We start from the raw sequence: 15599 nt of genomic DNA, 5'->3' as shown, positions 1-15599 counted from the left end.
TCATGTAAATATCAGACGTACTGTTGAACGTTTCTTTTGCATCAAACCCTGTTAAGCCTTGGTCAAAAAGCACCCCTGGGCCCTAGAACACATTCCTACAGCACAAGAGCAGCAAATGCAGCCCTAGCTCGTGGTATCTGTGATTCTGACATTTGTCAGACATCCACTTAGGCTTACCGGTCCATACTTTCACTAGTTACTATGTTGATTCTGGTCAACAGGAATAGCCTTTAGCAAATTCGGTTCTGCTGAACTTCCAGGTGTAAAGTTCACTCCTGAGATCCATTTCATTTGAGGTACTCATTCATTAGGTCATGCTTAGGTATTGCATACCTAATTTTCAGTGTATAGAGCACAAGTGAAGCAGGGTGAGGAGCGTCTTGGCTTGCTTTATTTATTTGCCGCCTGGCCCACTTAATCTGCATATCCTAACTGGCCATTCAGAATTACACCTGATGTGCAGCAGGAAATATTTGTGAAATGTGCTTTCTAGTCACTTTAAATCATATTCTTTTTTTCTATAATCAAACCACTTTTGAGCCTGATGCTTCACAGTTCAGTTTTATCTATTGTAAGGTGACAAGTAAACAGTAAACAAACTGCTCTGCTTTAATGTGCACTTAATGATCGTTTAATATTCTGAAACATTGTGAAGCGATCCTAATACTGAATTTAAAGCATTGGTCTTTTTAGAGCTCTCCAAATTTCTTCTGTAGTATGAAGTCCTTGATTGGTGTAATAAGTGATGCAAGTAATGTCAAAATTAATACAAATATGTGGTATGTTAGAACGATGCTTAAAAATTATTTTGTTCATTGAATTTGTATGCCCTTTTTTTTGGTGTCCTCCTGTATTTCTGTTACATTGTGCTAGATCACGTTTAATATTTTAGTACAAGTGAAATCAAATATGCAGAATTCCTCAAATACAGGTCAGTGTCACTTCTTTTCAAGGATCTAAGGCTGCTGCACTTCTGCAAAGCAGCAGTGACTTAACTATTAGTGAATGCCTGGTGGAAATAAAGAACCTTCCATTCAATTCATACTTGCAGTCACAAGTGGGCTAGTGTAGTCTGCAGGGCTTTGAGGCAATGGCCTCTAGAGTCTAGGGGAAAGACTGATTCAGGCAAACTTTTCATCTACATTGATGTACGCACCTGCAACAAGGAACACTACTGGTGCATTATGAAACCAAACTATAATGCACAATGGTCCTATTATAAGTGATCTAATGGTGCTTGTCTTGTTTCTTCCAGAATGGCGGGGAATGTTTGCGGGCCTACGTCTCTGTAGCTTTGGAGCAGATTGCCCAGTGGCATGATGAGCAGGGCCACAATGGACTCTGGTATGTCATGCAGGTGGTGAGTCAGCTGCTGGATCCCCGAACATCCGAGTTCACTGCAGCTTTCGTCGGCAGGCTGGTTTCCACTCTGATTTCCAAAGCGGGACAGGAGCTTGGGGACAATCTGGATCAGATTCTCAGAGCCATCCTCAGCAAAATGCAGCAAGCAGAGACACTCAGCGTTATGCAGGTACACTGTACTGGTTTTCTTGGACTGAAATATCTATGGCGAGGTGTTATAGATTCAGATGTATAATAGGAAGAATCTAATAGGTCCAGCAAATAGCTAATGGATTTGTCAGCACAAGATAATCTGTCACATAATGGCTTTACAGGTGTTTAAGTAAAAGTCCTGCATGTATTTCGTGGAGCTCGAAGGCAGGGTTCCATGCAGCCATTTAGTGAGCATCCTCGTCAAGGGTGGAAGCAAGGTGTTATGATGGTATAACAGGTTCAGATATTGTGATAATGAGTGTTTGCTAATCCTCCAGAGCTGTAAACCTGTGTACGGGTGCAAGGTGAGAGAATTCTGACTGGCCTATCACATAAAATGAAATCAGGATTAGATAGGGCAGCTGTGCTGAAACAATTTCACATAACAGTATTAACTTTTCTGTAGTAGGGGATCTCTGTGTAAAGTCATAATCTAGTGAATAGTCCCGCCCATGTGCGTGGACCCCGGCAATCAAAAATAATCTCTTAAATTGTCAAAAAATTGCAGAACTGCAAAGACACTTAAGAGAAAATTTAAAGACAAATAATGCAGCCTATATCCACAGGCTACACTGTCCAGTACTTCAACTAGAAATTCCACCAAAAATCCACAAACAGCAAAGCCTGTCCAGATTTCCCATGCTTTTACTGCAAAAAACCCCCTCAGAATGATAGAGAGGAAGGCCTGGACAGACAAGCCCCATAGGCTGCCATTATGTGGTTTAAACAGGATACTGTGCCTTTAAGGAAACCTTCTAGAACCTTCTCCCAGTATCCCAGAATGCATAGCAGGTCCCACTGACTTCAGTTCTTTTTTCCGGCTCCTGCTTACAGGACCCTGGCATTGAGCTCTCCCTTGTTTCAAGGGTTTATTGCATGTTTTGGCACTTTTGTATTCTAAAAGTGTTGCAGTTTACTCTCTTGGTTTTCTCTTCTCTTCTGTGTGCTGCTTCAGGTGTTTTAGGGCTCTAAAATGCCTGGACTCTTTGTGAAGTGTCCAGCATGTGAGAGGAAGAAGGCCAGAGGTGATCCCCATGAGATCTGCATCGTCTGCCTCCCTGAAGATCATGTCCCTGAGGAGTGTGTCATCTGCCAGCAGTTTACAACTCGCACTCTGAAGGAAAGGGCGAAGATCAGGCTGTCCTGCCTTGAGGAGAGGCGCCTGCAGGCTGCAGGTGGGTCTGGGCAGTCAGGGAGGGTTCCCTCTGCCTCTGCTGAGGCCTCTGGGGGGCTCCCCAGAGGCAGGAAGCCCAGCAAGCGATCCAGGTCTCCGTCGACGTCGGTAGCGTCGACGTCGACGTCGAGAGGGATGACGGCGGTGTGCTCCCCTTCTCCCCGGGGCTCCGGGTCGAGACATCGGGACGACTCGACGTCGAAGCCACCGCTGACGAAGCCGCCGTCGACGTCGTCTTCGTCGTCGACGTCGAGGGCTGCATCCCGACGTCATGGACGGAGCAGGCATCGGCGCTCGCCGTCGAGGCGACACCGCCGGTCGACGTCGAGGGGATCCTCGACGTCGAGAGCATCCAGACGACGGCGGCGACGCTCGTCGTCGAGGGAGGACCGCTCGACGTCGCGGAGGCATGCGACGTCGCGAAGGAAGAGGTCGGCGTCGAGGGGTCGGCGTTCGGCGTCGAGGGATCGGCGTTCGGCGTCGAGGGGTCGGCGTTCGACGCCGAGGAAGAAGAGGTCGACGTCGCGGAGGCGGCGTTCGACGCCGGAGTCAAGGAAACGTCATTCGACGCCGGAAAAGCGACGCTCGACGTCGAGCAGACGGAGGTCGACGTCTGGGAGTCGGTCAGGATCTCCAAAGCATCGCAAGAGGGATTCTAGTCCCAGGAGTCACACTGCTTCCAGTGGGGGACGCAAGAGGAAGCGGTCTCCGGCTGAAGGGGCGGGCTCTCAGCCCCCTTCGCCTAAAGGATCACAGGGCACGGTGTACTCTGCGGTGTACACTCCTTCTCGGCCTCAGTCGACGCATACACCTGTTCCTAAGGCGGTCACTCCTCCTCATCTGCCTGAAGAGGATCCTCCGACACTGCCTCCACTTCCAGCGGACGACCCGCCGCCACCGGTCCCTCCGCGTGGGCCGGCACCGCAGCCGAAGGTTCCTCCGCCGAGGTCCACTTCGCTGCCGTTTTTGCCTGTACCTCCCAAGGGGACCCCTAAACCTGCACCCAAGGAGGCTCCGAGGGGGACCCCACCACGGAAACCGGTGGGGAGGCCACGGACTGGCAGGTCTCGCTCTCGCTCTCGCTCTCGCTCTGGGAGGCGGGACAGGTCGCGACACAGATCATCCACGCGGTCGAGACGCCGCCATAGGAGGCGCGAGTCTCGCTCCCGCACGGGATCCTCTGGTTCCAGGGAGCGTTCCCCTACCCTGTCAGGATCACCGGATACGAGGGTGTCCCCAATTGATGACCTGGTGGCGTTCCAGGATGTCCTCTTGAGGGGCGCTGCGAAGCTGGGCATACCCCTGACGGTGCCCACGCCGAAGACGTCAGTGATCTTTGAGACATTGCACCAAAAACACTCGTCTCGCCCTCTCCTGCCTCTGGTACCGGGCCTGGAGGAACCAGCTATGGATCTTTTCCTCACCCCAGCGGTGGCAAAGGCGGCGCCATCTAGGTTGCTGAGAAAGTACCGGGCCCCGGATTCGGATCCGGCGTTTCTGAGAGCGGAACCCCCTCCGGACTCCGTCATTGTGACGGCGGCACGCAAACAACATGCCTCCGCTCCGTCATCCACGGTCCCCCCGGATAAGGAGTCCAGGTGGATGGATTCGGCAGGGAGGAAGGTCTGTGGAACAGCCGCCACCTCCATGAAGGCTGCGAGTGCCACGGCGCTGTTGGGTCGGTACGCCCGCGCCCTCTGGGACTCCCTTGAGCGTTTTGCGGAGCACTTGCCTCGTGAACAGCGTGAGGATTTTCAGGAAGTGCTGAGTGAAGGGATGCTGGTGGCCAACCAGATCATCAGTGCGGCAGCGGACTCTTCCCTGTTGGCTGCTCATGGGTTTTGCCATGGGGTCAACCAGAGGCGTCACGCCTGGCTCCGTCTTACGTCCCTGAAACCGGACGCACAGCAGAGGGTGGCCAACCTGCCGTTCTCCGGCAAGTCTCTTTTTGGGCAGCATGCGGACGACGAGATGGCCCGCATGAAAGCGGAGGCCGAGACGCTCACGGCGGTGGGCCTCGAGAAGCCTAAGGAGACGAAGAAGCCGTACCGCCCTTTCCAACGGCGGTCCGGTGGACAAGGCCGTGGACGTGGCCAGGCTTCGGGACATTCGCAACAGCAACAGCAGTTCCGTAAGCCGTTCCAGAAGCGCCAGAGGGGCAGGGGAGGCCAGCAGTCGGCTCCGGCGCCCAAGGGCCAGGCCGGGTCTAGGCCCTAGGAACTTACTTCCCCCGGATCCGTTACCCACTCCGGTAGGGGGAAGCATCCAATTTTTTCTGGCAGAGTGGAGAAAAATTACTCAGGACAAGTGGGTGCTGAATATTGTTTGCAATGGATACAGTCTTCGGTTCACCAGCCCGCCTCCATCGATTCCTCCGGTCAGCTCGCGGTTTCAGCTGCTAGAGCTCCAGGTGGAGGCCGATACCCTGTTAAGGAAAAGGGCGATGGAAGACGTGCCTCTGTCCCAGAGAGGAAGAGGCCTGTACTCCCGGTTCTTCCTGGTTCGCAAGAAGGACAAGAACGAGTTCAGGCCCATTCTGGACTTGCGACAGGCAAACAAGTGGATTCGCAGGGAAAAGTTTTGCATGCTGTCGTTGCATCAGATTTATCCTCAGTTGCAACGGGGGGATTGGCTCTGTGCCATAGACCTACAGGATGCATACTTCCATGTGCCCATTACACGCAAACACAGGAAGTTCCTGCGGTTCCAAGTCGGCACCAATCACTATCAATACACAGTACTCCCATTCGGACTGAAGTCTGCGCCGAGAACGTTCTCGAAGTGCATGGCGGTGGTGGCAGCGCACCTGCGGAAGAACAAGGTGTTTGTCTACCCGTACCTGGACGATTGGTTGATCAAGGCATCCTCCTTCTCGGAAGCGCGAGCACACTTCCAGAAGACGTGCGTTCTCTTGGACAAGCTGGGGTTGCACATCAACATGGCCAAGTCGGTCCAGACTCCGGTCCAATGCATACAGTACTTGGGAGCCTCCATCGATACGCTGTCAGCAAGCGTGTCTCCTTCGGAAGAGCGACGATTATCTCTCCTTCGGAAGGCTCAGGCTCTTATGTCGACTCCATCTACGACAGTGAGGACGGTGTCTTCTCTACTGGGTTCGATGGCCTCTTGTATCTTCCTGACGCCGCACGCACGTCTGCACATGAGACCGCTGCAGGAGTGCTTGGAGGACCAGTGGGATCAGAGGAAAGGATCCTGGGACGACAGGATACGACTGTCTCTGCATGCTCTTCAGTCTCTGAAGTGGTGGTGTTCGGCGGAGAATCTCCTCAGAGGGGTTCCTTTTCACAAGGACATTCCCACGCAGACTGTCGTGACGGATGCTTCTCTCCTGGGATGGGGAGCGCACTCCGGGACTCTGCAGATTCAGGGAACGTGGTCTCCGGTGGAGGCCACTTATCACATCAACTTCCTGGAACTCAGAGCTGTTCACTTGGCACTGAAGGCCTTTCTTCCGTCCTTCCAGACCAGCTCCCTGCTTGTGCAAACGGACAACACTACCACGATGTACTACCTCAACAAGCAGGGGGGCTCGAGATCTCGCACTCTGTCACAGGAGGCGCAGGCGATCTGGCACTGGCTCCTGGCCAGAGGACTGACGATAACGGCTGCCCATCTGCCAGGTGTGCAGAATGTTCAGGCGGACGAACTCAGCAGACTCATTCAGGAAAACCACGAATGGGTCATAAACGACGAAGTACTGGGAGAAGTCTTCGCAAGGTGGGGAACTCCAGACGTAGATCTGTTCGCCACCGCCGAAAACAGCAAATGCCGAGACTTCGCCTCCAGGTACTACCAGCCGGGGTCGCTGGGGAATGCGCTATGGATCAGCTGGTCGAACAGCTTTCTGTACGCTTTTCCACCCATTCCCCTGATTCCGGCGGTACTCATCAAGCTGGCCCGGTCCAGGGCTCGGATGATTCTCATTGCCCCGGAGTGGCCCAGGCAGTGGTGGTTCACGGACCTGCTTCACCGATCTCTCCTTCCTCACATTCGGTTGCCGTGCAGGCCGGACCTTCTCACGAAGTTCGGGGGGCGGATGTTACACCCCAGCCTCTCGTCTTTGAGTTTGGCGGCATGGCTCCTGAGATAGTGCAGTATGGACATCTGAATCTGCCTGAAGATTGCATGGACATACTGAAGGAGTCTAAGAGACCTTCCACTAGGACTTCATATTCTTACAAGTGGAAGAGGTTTTGTATCTGGTGCCAGTCTAGGAACCATGACCCTACAACCTGCAAGGAAGATGTCATTCTTCCTTACCTTTTACATTTGGCGCAGTCTGGCCTTAATGTTCATTCCATTAGGGTTCATCTTGCTGCGTTGACTGCCTACAGGAAATGCCCTTCACAGACTTCTTTTTTCCAGATCCCTGTGATCAAAGACTTTCTGGAAGGATTGAAGAAGGTGTTCCCTCCTGTCAGGCTTCCCTCGCCTTCATGGGAATTGAATGTGGTGCTGTCCAGATTGATGAAGGAGCCTTTTGAACCCATTCACAAGGCTTCGTTGCAGCACCTGTCCTGGAAGGCGGCGTTCCTCGTGGCCATTACATCGGCCCGCAGGGTGAGTGAAATTCAGGCGTTGTGTTGTACTGAACCTTATACTGTGTTTCATGCTGCTAAGGTTGTGATGCGTACTCACCCTAAATTTCTTCCCAAGGTTATTTCTGATTTTCATGTCAACCAGACCATAACTTTACCTACGTTTTTTCAGAATCCTTCCTCTCCGGCGGAACGATCTTTGCATTCCCTGGATGTTAGGAGGGTGTTGAAATTTTATCTGGATAAGACCAAAGATATTCGTAGGTCAGACCAATTGTTTGTCAATTATGGATCAGTCAGGACGGGTCTTGCTACCTCTAAGCAGTCCATTTCTAGGTGGATTGTGTCCTGCATTCAATTGTGTTACCAAAAAGCTAATAAGACCTTAGGAGGTAAGCCTAAGGCTCATTCCACCAGGGGCAAAGCTGCCATGACAGCCTTGCTCCGTAATGTGCCGATTGCAGAAATCTGCAAGGCCGCCACTTGGAAGTCGGTTCATACCTTTGCTAAGCATTACTGCCTGGACTCTGATGCCAGGGCAGACGCTCAGGTTGGGCAGGCTTCGCTGCGGAATTTGTTCGCACAGTAGTGGCGTTATGTTCTTTCTCCACCGCCGCTTTGGTGTGGGGATGGGCTTGCCATTCTATTCACTAGATTATGACTATACACAGAGATCCCCTACTACAGAAGGAGTAGTTTCTGTTCTGTAACTCCAGTTCTGTAGTAGGGGTATCTCTGTTATAGTCATAAGCGCCCGCCCTCCTCCCCGGTGGAGAATTGTTCATGTAAGTAATGCTACAGGTCTGGCGTTTTTACGCCTTCAAAAAGAACTGAAGTCAGTGGGACCTGCTATGCATTCTGGGATACTGGGAGAAGGTTCTAGAAGGTTTCCTTAAAGGCACAGTATCCTGTTTAAACCACATAATGGCAGCCTATGGGGCTTGTCTGTCCAGGCCTTCCTCTCTATCATTCTGAGGGTTTTTTTTGCAGTAAAAGCATGGGAAATCTGGACAGGCTTTGCTGTTTGTGGATTTTTGGTGGAATTTCTAGTTGAAGTACTGGACAGTGTAGCCTGTGGATATAGGCTGCATTATTTGTCTTTAAATTTTCTCTTAAGTGTCTTTGCAGTTCTGCAATTTTTTTGACAACTTAAGAGATTATTTTTGATTGCCGGGGTCCACGCACATGGGCGGGACTATTCACTAGATTATGACTATAACAGAGATACCCCTACTACAGAACTGGAGTTACAGAACAGAAACTACTCCTTCCTTTCCATGCCTCTTATAGCATGTTTAGCCTTACGTGATTTTATTCACTTGGCTAATGCTACAATGGTTCATATGCAACCTCAGCAGATCCCAGGTATGAATCTCAATAGGACCAGCTCAGTGGTCTATCGTCCCATGGTTCGTAAATAGGGAACGAATGTAGTTAGGTTGTGTGTGGCCACAACGCTCACCTCACGAATGCCCGCTTCAGATTTCTAAGACATACGATATAAGTGGTAGTCCTAGGATACAGCTCTGCCTCATTTTACGTTTTCCATCCAAAATATTTATAGATCCATTCCTGATTATATGTGCCCACCACCCCTCGCCCCATCCGGCCTTTTTCTTGCTCTGAACTAGGGCGCTATTTTCGTTGACCTGGCTTTGCTTTCAAGTTCCCCCTCTGTTTCCTCAACTACCTGGACAAACCTGTAGCCCCCCACCCTAGTCATCTGTTCCCGGAGGACTGGAGCTCCCTTCCTTTCCCATGCTCGCTGGTTCACTGTCGAACCACCACAAACTTCCCTGACACCCGCTTACGCCCGGTTGACCCTGTGGGAATGTGTACCTTACCTGCTTTTGAGGTGTCGTGTGTGATGGATAGGGTGTCGAGCTTTTGGGGACTTTCCTTAGGACCTTAGGCTATGCTGGAGGTGCCTGGGCTCGCTTGGTTTTGGTTCTCTTGGGCTTAGATCTGACAGACCTTTCAGTGGGAGGCTCGTCTGCTTCTATCACTTCTGGGTTTGAGTAACTTAATACAGCGAGAGTCGGTGTGAGCCTGTCCATCCCTGCGTAAGGTGGGGGAGGTGCTGATGTTTATTGGCTAACAGCATTGCAGGGGTCTCGTTTTTGGTCTCTTTGAAGATGGCACATAATTTTAATGATCTCTATTTTGACCTGTATATCTGGTTTTTATAATCTGGTTTGTATGTGTTTTAGTTTGCTCATTTATGTTTTTGTCAAATGTTCCCTCTATAGGCTTGGGACATGTGTGTGCCTTTGTGTGTAAATGCCACTCTTGTCAAACCTTAACATTTTTTTCTGTTTAGGGAACCTAGTCTCCATGTGCTTTAGTGGGGAATCCATGGCAATATTTGTAATTTGGCAAATACAATTCAAATGATGTTTTCTTAGTTTGGTTTGTCGAATCTTGGGGGAAATTCGTACGGAGTGCACTCTTACAATTTTTCGTACTGTGAGCGCAGCGCTTGCAATTTCTTACAAAAAAGTTCATACGAGTATTTAAACAAAACATGACAAGACTGCATACGAGTAGCATTGTAACACAGGGCGAAAATGAAATATGTTAGAGCAAAACCTGCATGAACTCGATTTTAGCACAATATAGTTTTCGACAATCAATGCAATAACATCAAGTACAATAATACATATATTTCAATAATGGTTGACCGAAAAAAAATTGGTTTGTCAAAAATGGGTACTTTTCATTATATTATCCTCTAGCAGGAGAAGACTAGAGCACAATCCTAACGGAGGTGGATAGTCTGCCACTATCCGCTCATAGACAAGAGGTAATCACGGATACCTAACGTAATAACTTGGGAAACACAGTCCCTTCTTGGCCTCACTCAAGTTACGGCTAGTTTTCTGGGTCCAAGTGTTCCCTAAAATCTAAATTACACCCTGTATCACACCCAGGAGGTCAAGTATACACTCTGTCATGCCCAGAGGTCCAAGCGATTAATAGGAAACCTGTTTGGCACTGAAAAATCCTTTTGGCTGAAAAGCCGACACTGAGGTGCCAACTCCACCCTTACAGGATAGCTGTATCACAAACCTAACGTCCTGTGAGCCATAACGGGCTATATAAATAAATATTCAGCTTTCCTAGCTTGCTGTAGAAGAAAGATGAGGTTCGAGGCATGTGGGCTGCTAAATTCATATCTATAGCATAGATCGCCGCCTAGTGTTGGGTCCGGATGATTGCACATTGTTATCCTGGAAGAGTCTTCGAAGTATCACGAGATAGGTGGCTCCTCCCCTGGACTACAGTGCGCATGGGCATCGACTCCATCCCCAGATTGTTTTTTCCCGCCATTGGGTTCGGATGTGATTTCGACGTCTCCTGTTCGGAATCGTGATTGAACTTTTTCAAGGCCAAAAGGCCTTCTTTACACCGTCGGTATTGTTCGCGTTCGGTCCCGTATATCTTCCAGCTCGTGGAGTCGGATATCCGGGGGTCGTGTGACTCTTCGGTGATCGGGGCCTAGTCGACGCAGCAAGACTTCGACGGCATGGAACGGAGTCCGTTCAAGAAATGTCCCGTGTGTGGATCCAAGTACCCACACATTGACGTCCATCCTGTGTGCAACAAGTGCCTGTCGCCGGACAACGACGAGGCCAACTGTATGGCCTGTTCAAGATTTCGATCGAAGAAGACGATCAAGCTTCGGCGCGTGGCGCGCCTTGAGGCCCAGCGATCGGCTCCGGCACCGGTGGACATCTTTGACGAGCTCGAAGCAGACGAGCAAGTGCGTCACCTGCAGATTTCCCCTACACCGATGGAGGTCGAGTCCGACTACGGAGCGGACGTCCACAGTCCCGACATTGAGGAAATCGTCGAAGGTAGGGGACGACGAAGAAGCATATGGGGCCATGGAAGATAGCTCGGAGGATGAGCTATGCCCCGTTCGTACTCTTACAAAGGCTCAGGTCACGGGATCGCCACGCGGCCTTACCCAAGACCTTACACCTCAATCCACGGCCCCGCCTTCCGGCCCGGCTACGGAGACCTCAGCGGAGCCGCCATTATTGAAATCGAAACCGAAACTGAAACCATCGGTATCGACGAAAACAAAGATGGCCGACACGCCATCGAAACCGAAGACCTCTGCTCCACCATCGACGCAGTCGTCTTCGGGGGCCTCCAAGCCGATGAAGGCTGTCGATCAGGCAAAGGTGCCGAAGGTGGTCAAGGAGCCAAGCTCGAAGAAGCCCGTCCAGCCGGTGTCAACCAGGGCGGACAAGCCGACATCCAAGAAGGCTGTCGAGCCTACATCGGGACAGTCTGTCGGGCCGACAACCAAGCGGCTCGTACAGGCAAAGTCTGTGAAGGGCGCTGAGCCAAGGTCTGGGGTCGTGACTCCTAAAGAAAAACCTGTCGATCCGAAGCAGTCGGCATCGACGTCTGTGCCCGTGGACAGTGATCGAAGCGCACCGGTCAAGGGTGCTCCTGCGCCTCGGCCGGGCGAACACAAGTCATCCACGCTCGGGTCTTCCCCGGGGGGCGGACCTAGGACATCGGTCGGGTCGACGAAACCGTCCGCTTCCTTTACGAAGCAGGTCTCGGACTCCCTCAAGCGCCTTAAGGTCAAGGCTTTGGCATCGGAACCGAAGACTACTTCCGCACCGAAGCCGGCGGACCCACCGAAACCCACCTCGGCGCCGATCCACTACACGTTGCCGCCTAAGGTGGCGCCGAAGGCCTTTGCACCGCGGTCGGTGCCCAAGGACACTGTGTTGAAGTCCACTCACCCGGCTGGGACTTTGGGTCATCGACACCCTTTGGTTGAAGAACGGTCGGAGCATTTCATCGATGCCGACACCGGGAAACTCACGCTATACAAGAGGAAAATAACTTCACAGCCTTTAGAGTCGTTTACTATTCCTCTGAAAAGAAAGAAGCCTGCACCTGAAACACCAGTTCTGGTTGAGCAGATTCTTCCACAGCCCAGGAGAAGTGCCACACCTTCACCCACATACTCTGATGGGGATGGTGGGGAGCAGGATGAGGAGTACAATTTTCCTGCCCATACAGAGCCTGATGAGCAGCAGGACTCATGGATGGACACAGGTGATCAAGTGGACCAGCAGGCGGTCCAGGATCCTCAGGTTTATACCGTCAAGCCGTCTCCCACTGAAGATTCTGCGGCATTTAATGCCTTAATTGAAAGGGCAGCTACAAACCATAAAGTGGAAATGCATGCTGACCCTGTGGAGGTGGACTTCCTTTTTGACACTTTCTCTACTGCTGAAAAAACTGTCAAGACTCTCCCAATGTTGAAAGGGGTCCTTAAGCATGCGGCAGACATTTTCAAGGAACCCACGAGATCAAGGGTTGTCAACCCACGGATTGAGAAGAAATACAGACCGGCACCTGGCGACCCGACCTACATAAGGGGGCCAGTTGCCTTTGGACTCTTTGGTGGTCTCTAATGCCCGCAAGAGGGCAAACTCCCAAACCACGGGTAAAGCTCCTCCCCCAGACAAAGAGTCAAAAGTGCTGGAGGCATCTGGGAAGAGGGTAGCAGCTCAGGCGGCCAACATCTGGCGCATCTCAAACACGCAGGCTCTGTTGGCCAGATACGATAGGGCACACTATGACACCCTAGAGCAGCTGTTACAACACCTTCCAGATCAGTTTAAAGAGGGAGCTGAAATGCTTATCCAGGAGGGGAAGCTCATCTCCAACGCTGCTATAAAGTGTGCGCTAGATGTTGCGGACACAGCAGCGAGAGCGATCAGCACTAGTGTGATGTTGAGGCGTCAGGCATGGCTCCGCATCTCTGGATTCAAGCCGGAGATACAGACTACTATCCTCAACCAGCCCGTTAATCCGGACAGGTTATTTGGTCCAGAGGTGGACACCACCCTGGAGAAGATCAAAAAAGATACCGAGACTGCCAAGTCCATGGGAGCTCTCCAGTCACAACAATTTAGAGGGAACACTTTTCGTCGCTCAGGCAATCGAGGTGTTAACCGAGGGCACATGTCGCAGCAGACGCCATTCAATAAAAGTGGTGCGCAATCCTCCTACAGCAAGCAGGGCAGAGGTGGATACAGAGGAAACAGTGCCAAGGGTAGAGGCAGAGGCAACAACAGTTCCCGTTCCTCTGCCGCCAACAAACAGTGACTCCCTGTCACTGCCCCCCGACCATCCAACACCTGTCTGGGGGAGACTCCAACAGTTCCTGCCAGTCTGGAAGTCCATCACCACAGACAGGTGGGTCAGGAAACTTATCCAGTTCGGCTATTGTTTGGAGCTGACATCCGCTCCACCAAACATACCCCCAAGACACCGTCCTATGTCAGCAGAGCACTTGCACTTATTGCAGCAGGAGGTTCTGGTGATGCTGCAAAAAGGTGCAATAGAGCTCGTGCCGGTGGAGGAAGAAGGCACAGGAGTTTATTCCCTGTACTTCTTAATCCCAAAGAAGGACGGCTCACTCAGACCGATTCTAGACCTACGCCCCTTGAACCAGTTCATTCTTTCAGAACACTTCCACATGTTAATACTGCAGCAGGTTCTTCCCTTGTTACAACGGGGAGACTTCCTCGCAACCTTGGACCTCAAAGATGCTTACTTTCACATACCACTCCACCCATCCCACAGAAAGTACCTCCGGTTCACCATCCAAAACCAGCATTACCAGTTCAAAGTACTCCCCTTCGGAGTGACCACTGCTCCCAGAGTGTTCACGAAATGTCTGGCGACAGTGGCGGCACACCTCCGGAGACAGAGTATACATGTCTACCCTTATCTGGACGACTGGCTCGTTCAGGCAAAGTCAGCCCAGCAGTGCGCCGCAGATATGTCCCACACCATTCACCTCCTTCACAGTCTAGGATTTTCACTGAACTACCCGAAGTCGCACCTTCAGCCGGCCCATGTGCGGCAGTATTTGGGCGCTACAATCAATACTCTGGCTGCCACAGCTCAGCCAAACCCTCCGAGGATCGACAACATTCTGTCGCTGACTCAAAAGTTCAGACCGCAACACTCCCTCCCAGCGAGAGTGTTCATGCAGTTGATAGGCATGATGGCCTCCTGCATCTTCATAGTCCCGCACGCCAGGTTGCATATGCGTCCGCTCCAAGAATGCTTAGCGCATCAGTGGACACAGGCTCAGGGACAGTTGAACGACCTAGTGTTGGTGACGGGTCGGGCATACAGCTCTCTGCATTGGTGGAATCCACACAACCTTTGCAAGGGCCGACCGTTCCAAGAACCTGTGCCACAGATTACACTAACAACGGACGCGTCCCTCCAGGGATGGGGGGCTCATGTGCTCCACTACACAGTGCAGGGACTATGGACAACGCAACAACGGAAGATGCACATCAACTACTTAGAACTGATGGCAATCTTCATGGCTCTCAAGTCCTTCAAAGTACATCTGTGCAACAAAGTCGTGTTGATCCGGACGGACAACATGACAGCCATGTACTACATTCAAAAGCAGGGAGGTACGCACTCTCCACAGTTGTCTCATCTGGCTCAGAGCATGTGGAAATGGGCCATTCAGAGGAACATCTTCCTCATGGCGGAACACCTCCCGGGCACGGACAATCAGATGGCGGATCTGCTCAGCAGGTACAGCCACCAGATGCACGAGTGGGAGTTACATCCGTCAGTTCTCCGCCCGTACTTCCAGCAGTGGGGTTATCCAGAGATAGACCTGTTTGCCACGGGGGAAAACGCAAAATGCCAAAGCTTTGCCGCCAGGTTCCCTCACCCACTATCGCAGGGCAATGCGATATGGATGAACTGGTCAGGCAGATTTGCGTACGCTTTTCCCCCAGCGCCTCTCATTCCACTGGTGGCAAGAAAGCTACAGCAACACTCGCTGACGCTCATCCTGGTTGCTCCAACGTGGGCGCGACAACCATGGTACACCACGTTCCTTGAACTCTCCGTGGTACCGCATCAAAGACTGCACCTCACACCCCGGCTCTTAACGCAGAACCGTGGCGACATTCAGCATCCAGATCCGCAGCAGCTCAATCTGGCGATCTGGCTCCTGAGGTCTTAGAGTTTGGCTACCTTGATTTGCCCCCTGAATGCATGGACATCATTCGGGAGGCACGGAAGCCCACTACCAGAGCTTGCTATGCAGCGAAATGGAAGCGGTTTGTCATCTACTGTACAGAGCACGCTATCGACCCGCTCGATGCATCCATTCCTAATATCATCTGCTATTTGTTGCATCTTTACAAATGCAATCTGGCATACGCTTCCATTCGGATACACTTATCCGCCATAGCGGCTTATCTCCAAAACAGGCAGCATCTCTCTGTCTT

At 51.6% G+C, this 15599-nt stretch overlaps 1 protein-coding gene across 1 annotated transcript in view; it reads left to right on the top strand.

Moving 5' to 3' along the window:
• IPO9 (importin 9) overlaps nucleotides 1-15599 on the top strand; it is a 514800-nt gene that overhangs the window by 341992 nt on the left and 157209 nt on the right. The window contains exon 19 of the mRNA XM_078644100.1: nucleotides 1256-1531. Coding sequence (XP_078500226.1) covers nucleotides 1256-1531 — 276 coding nt within the window. The remainder of the gene's footprint in view (nucleotides 1-1255; nucleotides 1532-15599) is intronic.

Source organism: Lissotriton helveticus, chromosome 5_1, assembly GCF_964261635.1.
Source record: "Lissotriton helveticus chromosome 5_1, aLisHel1.1, whole genome shotgun sequence".
NCBI lineage: Eukaryota > Metazoa > Chordata > Amphibia > Caudata > Salamandridae > Lissotriton > Lissotriton helveticus.
This window is presented reverse-complemented; position numbering and strand designations above follow the sequence as displayed.